Below are 7,827 nucleotides of genomic sequence, written 5' to 3'. Positions count from 1 at the left end.
CAGTTATTAACTGAAGAGGCAGATGTGGTCCTGGTAACGACCACGGCCAAAGCAGCCCTTTTCATCGACTTTGATCCTCCACTCTCCAAGATGGAGGCCCTGAGGGAGGTCCACTACGACAGCTCCACCAAAGTCCTCCAGACTTTTAGAGAAAGGTTCTGGTTAAATAAAACTGAAGCAGAAGATGGAATCAGAGGAGGGAAGAGCATCACAGACGGGCCCACACGCTTCATCTACTGTCCCAGCCATGGTTTCCCTGGAATCAAAACTGACAATATCAGCATCCTCCTGGCCTCCTACACCTGGTCCGATGACTCCCTCCTCTTCCTGGGGGCCAGCGATGAAGAACTGAAGGAGATGGCTCAGGGGAGGATTCACTTCGCTGGAGAGCACACATCCTTCCGTCACAGCTGGATCGAGATGTCCATGAAGCCTGCCATCAGAGCAGCTGTGAACATCAACAAAGTAAAGCTGTTCCGGATAAACATCAAGGAAAAGATGAGCTCTAAACYTCCACACTGTCTGACCAACAGAAATATGTGGTTACATTATTGCTAATTAATTAATTTACTCACAGAGTAAAGCTTTGATACTGGGTTGGGGAGTAAAAGTTATTTTTTTCAGATTTATTACTGTTTTCATCACTGAATAAAATCTTTAACATACGACCTCTAGTTTAGAGTGTTTTGTACGAAGCTCCTCCCTGGAGCTCAGTCTGGAGCCGAGCTCCCCCTCAGGACACRCCTCTCCTGAAGCAATGTTTGACAACATGCTTTAGTGGGAGTGTCAGAAATGGTAGGAAGTTCTTTACGAGAGAGTACAGAAGTATTGATAAAATGATTTAAGCCCATAAAGWGACTCAGGTTCATGTTTTGCTTTATCTGATAACAAAATGTTGCTTAACAATACTCTGAGTTTAAAGATAATCTTGTGTTAACGTGATGTCCCCCCCCCCCACACACACACACACACACACACACATACTCCCACAACCTTGTCTTTTTCAGCAGCAGAGATGTAGTTTGTATTTCTGACCAGCAGGTGGCAGAAAAGTCTGACCCGAGAGGAACCAGAGAAAGTCTGATGGAACGACTCTGTTGTTAACATTTCACATAGTTTTAAAGGTTTTACTTTTATGCAAGACTTGAAATTCCTTTCAGGAAGTGGAAAAAGAAGAAACAAGTAGCAGCAATAGTAAGAATTGAAATTAAAAAAATTAAAAAAGCCAGAATCTGGACAGTCCAATTTAGTGGGAGCAGATAAACAGCACTTTTTAATGAAAATAGAAATAAATACCTGTAGCCAAGTTTCAGCATTTTTCTACTGTAATTTTCACTTAGTTTTAACAAAACGTTTTGTTTGTTTTTTGTATAGATTTTTGGAGGAGATAAAAGTCATTTTGATTTATTTAAATGGATCCAAAATCCACAGATGCACATTTTCATGACTAACRATCATAAATCACATCGTGTGCAGAGGTGTGTTTTTCTAATTCATTCCTTTCGTATCTAATAAAACATGTAAGTCAGTAACAGTCTGAATGTTTGTGGGTCACACAGCTTCAACAATATTTGTTTGTTGTTCCTATTATGAGTGGATATGAACAACCTCTGCAGGCCTCAGCTTTCAGCCTTTAATGTGAATTAAAACCAGGAGAAAAGAAACYAAGGAGCAAAAAGTAGTTTGATTYGATGAYCCTGTTCAGTGGACACATTCTGCCCACACATCTGCTCGGTGGTGAGGTGYTCTGTCCATCAGCAGATATCAAGTTTAATTCACAGAGAATTTTTCTCTGTCATCAGTTTCTGATCTGTACCATGTCTGCGGTAAAAACCCTTTCATTAAAATGCCAACTCGGTTTTTTGCACTTTCGTTGTCACAGCTGTGCAGTGAACAAAAGGTTTGTTTTCTTGGACTTTCCTGAGAGACAGCTGACAAAAAAAACACATTTCCATCAGATGATCCATTGTTGCTCAACAATAACTGCAGATTTTGACATTTAGCTCTTGTTTCACTTTGAGTCTGTGTCCATGTTTGTCTAACTCTTCTGTTTTATTGAAATACAGCTTTTGAAACGTAGAATAAATATAAAGTGATAAGTTTCAGAGATGATATGTGTATTCTATGTTTAACCCATCATGTACGTACACGTATGTATATATACAGAGAATACATGTATACAGTATTTAACCCTGTAGGTTTTCAGCAGCACAACACACAGGGAGGACAGGGAATCGAACCTGTGATCTTCTGATCCCAAAAGTCTTAAATGTGTTTTTATATTCATTCATTTTTATTTGATCAAGGACAGCACAGTAAACAATGTTACATGATAAAAAAACAAGCAGCTGTTCTTTTGTATAAAGCTTTTATAGCCATTGGTTAATTTGTATATATTTTTATTTTTATGCCTCATTTCTACAGTGAAGATTTGTTTGGTTTTCCTGATTTTGTATATTTTTGCTGTTTATCTTTTTAATTACTTGAAACAAATTAAACTAAAATAAATAATTTTGTGGAGCCAGTTTTCTCTCAGAAGTTTTGAAATTGAAAGAAAAGAGAAGCAGTGAGTCTAAAAACAACACTAATCAGAACCAAGTTGAAATATTTATTTGTGTATTTTACCTGTTGTTAGATTTAGGCACAAGTTTGTTGTTGTTCTTTTTTTATAATGTGTTTTTTCTCAGTTTTAATTCTATTTGTGGCAAAAAAAAAAAAACCTTCACCCAAACAACTGAAGTTTTTAACTGAAGGCAAATTAAACCTGAGGAAAAACCTTGAAATGACTGATTAAAGCTACACCAAGAAAAATGAATAAAAAAAAGTTGATTAAGTAATTTTAATTATAAAATGAGAAATTATGTGAGAGAATGTATCCATTATTATTATGTCCATATTATTATTATGTGACTAAAATCTTATTGAAATCAGATAAAACTAACAAAATGTTTCTTAATGTTATTTTATTGGTGTTGAACAGTTTGTTGAGCTTCAACAGAGTCTGGTTTTTGCTTTTGACTCAGATGTTTTGTTCTGATAAAGTTGACTCTTCGATTCTTCGTACAGTTGAGGAGTTTTCTTTCCAAAAACTGTTTCTGACACATTTCCTGTCAGCTGGATGTCTCCTCATGTGTCCAYTGATGCAACCTGCAGTTTGGCTTTTCTGCAGTGTTTCTGTAGCTCCACAGAATCTAAAAACTAAGATCAGAACAAAGATTTATCATGGCATCAATGTTAGTCCTTTATGCAGAAACGTTTGGTTTGTTGTCTTTGAGCAAGAATTTAGAYAATGTTTAATTAAAATATTTGATCATTTATGAGATGTTATCTYATTTAATTATGAAGTTCTTTATAAAGCAGCAGGAGGAACGTTTGATTCGGTGTCTGACTGTGAGTCTGCAGTACCTTCAGTTTTCAGACTCAGTTCAGGTCTGAGACTCGACATCAGGGTCAAAGGTCATAAGGAGGATGCTACAYTCTGATATTTTACTAACAGACAAACAGAGATTACATGATGTTTTTCATGGCAGTCAGATTAAACAGTAAAAACCAAGTAATTTCTAARTGACATGTTATCAGGGTGAAATTCTGCAGCTGTTACTCTCTGACCTGTTTCCTGTTTGGTGTTTGTTTTAAAATGTGATGATGAAAACCAGCAGTTTTTTTTCTCCTGATCATAAGATAAGAACAGGTTTTCAGGAACATCTGACTCTGAGCTGGTGAATCATAGAGAAGGACTGACAGTAGATCTAAATCAGGAAGTCCTGCAGCCGGCTGTGACTGCTGAGAAACAAAACAAAACAACAAAAATAAATAAAGAAACACAAAGTGAAAGCAGCAACTGAAGACAACCTGCCATCGGTTCCAGACTCCAGCTCCTCACATGGTGAGAACTTACAGCTTTATTTGAACAATTTTATTTAACCTGGTGAAATATTTTCATCCTTTCTAACTGATTTTTGTTTTTAAATGTCTTTTTATTTTTATATACGAAAAATCTTCTTAAGACCAAAATAGTATGCTTTTTTTATTTGAACTCTGTATGAAGCTGTTTTTTAAATTTTCATTTTAAATCTGACCCTGGTATAATAATAATAATAATAATAATAAATTGTGCTGAAGTTAAAATCTAGAAATAAAGTGGTTTTACTGGTTGTGAATTTTTGTTTATTTTTATATTTTCACATGAAACCAAATAAAAAGTAAATAATCTGATCTTCATCCTCCTCTTCACAGAACAGAGGAAGAAGAGCAGAAGCAGAGATGTGTCCATCAGGGATGAAAGGTGAGTTTTTTTTTTTCTGTTGGACGTTAAGATTCAAAGATTTGAAATAAACTTTATTGACACTTGACAGAACTGACAAATGAAAGGTCAGTTTAGATGTTTGGTTAAAACCAGAACATCATCTTTTCTCAGTTCCAGTTTTTGACCACTTCCTGTCTGCTGAATGAACATCTGAGGAATATTATCCTCTGTTTCTTTTAGCTCCAGGATTGAAACCAGGATTGAAAGCATCAAACTTACATTATGTTATAGTTTTTACTGGAGTTTCGTAGAGAGGATGTGACACCAAAACAGTTCCTCTTTTTGATTTTGGAAAGTAGCTCAATAATCKTTTTATTCTGAATATTAAAGCTTCTGTAATTATGATGCAATCAAGCTTCTTGTTTAACCAGAAGAGATTTTTCTTGAACATTTTGACTCTGTGCCTGATTTAAACCCTGATGTGATTTTAAATAAATTTARTTTATTARATCTCCAGTTTGCTMCAGGTTGCTGCTGCTGGTTCTGAGCTGCAGCTTCATGTCGGCCCTCAGGCTGAAGGAACATCTGAGTGACTGTTTGGAGGACAAAGACTACAACCAGCTGCTGAAGACGGTCCAGGACGGCCTTCCACACATCCACAGCTCTCATCATGTTYTCATTGTCGGGGCTGGGATGGCCGGACTCACAGCAGCCAAACTGCTGCAGGACGCAGGACACAAGGTATGTCCAGCAGACCTGGGTCAGGGGTCCATCAGAGACCCCTCTGCTATCCATATCCCCTTCACACTGATGAAGACCTCACTACAACATCCAGAACAGAGATAGTTTTTCAGGGTCTGGATGAGTTCTCCTGCAGCATATTAGMAACTTACAGAGCTCCTAATCCTGACAGAGACCATATGTCCAACCAGCACCACAGCGCTCACATATAGAGATATATTAAAAGAGCTGCAGCTAAACAAAAGGAGCAAATACAGTCAAACTACTGCTACTAATGAAGGTATTACTGCTTTTCAGTTGTAAATGAATTGTCGTCTTTTGGCTTTGATTTCTATAAGGTCTCCATCATTGAGGCCAGCAGTCGAGTCGGTGGACGAGTGGAGACCTACAGGAATAAAGAGGAGGGCTGGTACGCTGAGCTGGGAGCCATGAGGATCCCTGGTTTTCACCAGTAAGTTTCCATCCATCAATCAATCAATCAATCAATCAATCAATCAATCATCCTTCCATCAAGCAATCCATCAATCAATCAATCATCCATCCATCCATCAATCCATCAATCAATCAATCCATCAATCAATCATCCATCCATCAATCATCCATCCATCCATCCATCCACCCGAGGTCACGTTATTGAGACAACAGGTCCAGTGAAAACACCCAGACATTCTCCTCGTAAGTGACTCTTTAGCTCCTCCTGGGGAAGGTTTTCCCAGACCAGAGACCTGGGTTTMTCCTGGGGTCTCCTCCCACCTCGGTGTGCCTAGAGAACCTCCAGAAGGAGTTTGATTCAGACTCTGGTTACATCTGCACCTGCACAAAAACACAAACACACCCTTCTCTTGATATGCGTATTAGGACTAGAGCTATCTAAAATATTCATGTCACAGCTATAAAATAATAATGACTTATTTAATGACTTATGGTAGCAGAGTTTTATTACCTAAAATAAAAAGATGCAAGGTTAGAAGGTTAGAAGGTTAGAAGGTTAGAAGGTTAGAAGGTTAGAAGGTTGGGGGGTACAACCTACAGAGGGTGCTCTTTTTAGATGCTTAAAATCAGAATCTTGTTGTTTTGGTCATGATCCAGATCTCCTGACCAAAGGTCAGAGTTAAAGATGGACCAGTAATTTAAGAGCTTTGCATATTAACTCAGCTTCTTCTTCACCACAACATGAAGGAGCAAAGTTCTCAGAACTGCAGACAAAGCTCTGATCTCTTGGTCCTTCTCATCCCTCTCCTGCTCTTTCCACAGAAGTATCACTAAATCCCAGATCTACAAACTGCAGGAGACAATATTCAGTCATTCTAAATAACTACAAATTGAAACCAAGTTAGCATATAAACAGTTAAAATGAATAAATGCAGCGTARAGYCTGGCAMCACAAAAGCTGCATATTAATCAGAGAACAAGGCCTGATTTTATTAATGAGCTATTATTTTATCAACAGGATTGTCCTCTGGTTTGCTGAACAGCTGGGCGTGAAGRTGAACCAGTTCATCATGGATGACAACAACACTTTTTATCGGGTCAATGGGGTGAGGAAAAGAACCTATGCTGTGAAATCAAACCCCAACATCCTGAAGTACAACGTGAGGCCGAGCGAGAAGAACAAGTCAGCAGATCAGCTTCTGCAACAAGCTTTACAGAAGGTACGAGTCAGATTCAGATACAAAATACCAACAACACACACATAAACCTACACGCACAACTACACACACATACACATAAACCTGCTCATCATCGACAGAGAATAATAATAAAACTGGACTGTTCAGATTATTTCTGCAGGATCTTCTTTACTTAGACTGCTTTCAAATTAGAACACCTGCACTGTTTGGAGACACAGTATCATTTGTTCTACAGATATGTTTGTTCTTTACAAAGGTTTTCATTTTACTGTAAACTTACAGTGAAATACTGATAWAAACTGACCATTAAAAGTCATTTCCACTTACAGACATTGAGTAATGTTTTCCTGACATGCAAGAAAACCAAGAGGAGCYTGTTTTTCAGATACATTCCTACAGCTTGAAGTTACATGTTGCTGCAGAGCAGATGCAGATAGCATCACARGGTATCTGCATCTGTGTTATTATCTGAAGAACACAGGTTCAGTTTGTGCACAGTCACGTAGCGCTGCATGCTTCATGTCAGAAGCAAGAACACTTTTTAATGTTGGTTTTTACTGATGCACACCATCACATCTTGTTACCTGTTTGACCATCTTTGTTTCAGACATCCATCCTGCTTGTTTCCATGTTTGGTTTAATTTAAGTGGCTCACAGAGCAGATGAAGGCTTTGGTTGTTGGCTTTAACCAGATTAGGCTTGGAAGAAAGGAAACAGCGAGGCAAAAGTCTTAAAGTCAGGGATAACTTTAGTAAAAGCATCTATAACAGACTATAAAGGAGTTTAAATCTAAACCCCTTAAACTCACAAATGAAACTAAAATCAATGGACTTACTGTGCAGAAATCAAATTTCAGATCACATCAACAGAAGAATATTAACCTGTTGGAACATCTAAAATTGGGCCGTGAGCGCCACCTTGAGGGCCTCAAAAGAATAGTTTTTAATTTTGGGCCGCAGAGGGCCGTGGGACCAGATTGATTTTGAATAAGGTGCAATACACTTTCTCACCACTAGTAGCAGTAGAGCACCACTCAATTGTTTAACAACCTTTTTAATACGTAGAAGAAGAAACTTAGAAACTGCTGAGAATGTAAACTTATTTAAATTAAAAATAGAAGCAAAAATTAAGTTAACTCATCAAAAAGGCCAAAGTTTGTCACTAATATGAAGTACAGCTTCTGTTTTTATCACGCAGTATTTTAAAAGT

General features: G+C 37.7%; 1 protein-coding gene across 1 annotated transcript in view; it reads left to right on the top strand.

Annotated features, from left to right (window-relative positions):
• The first annotated feature begins 90 nt into the window (after window positions 1–90).
• LOC106525021 (L-amino-acid oxidase) overlaps window positions 91–7,827 on the top strand; it is a 10,235-nt gene continuing 2,498 nt past the window's right edge. Inside the window, exons 1-4 of the mRNA XM_014019119.1 lie at window positions 91–520; window positions 4,764–4,987; window positions 5,326–5,438; window positions 6,438–6,639. Of these exons, the coding sequence (XP_013874573.1) occupies window positions 91–520; window positions 4,764–4,987; window positions 5,326–5,438; window positions 6,438–6,639 (969 nt within the window). The remainder of the gene's footprint in view (window positions 521–4,763; window positions 4,988–5,325; window positions 5,439–6,437; window positions 6,640–7,827) is intronic.

The sequence above is a fragment of the Austrofundulus limnaeus genome, unplaced genomic scaffold (genome assembly GCF_001266775.1).
Source record: "Austrofundulus limnaeus strain Quisiro unplaced genomic scaffold, Austrofundulus_limnaeus-1.0 Scaffold209, whole genome shotgun sequence".
Lineage (NCBI taxonomy): Eukaryota > Metazoa > Chordata > Actinopteri > Cyprinodontiformes > Rivulidae > Austrofundulus > Austrofundulus limnaeus.
Note: the sequence above shows the minus strand (reverse complement) of the source record. Positions and strands in the feature narration are given on the sequence as shown.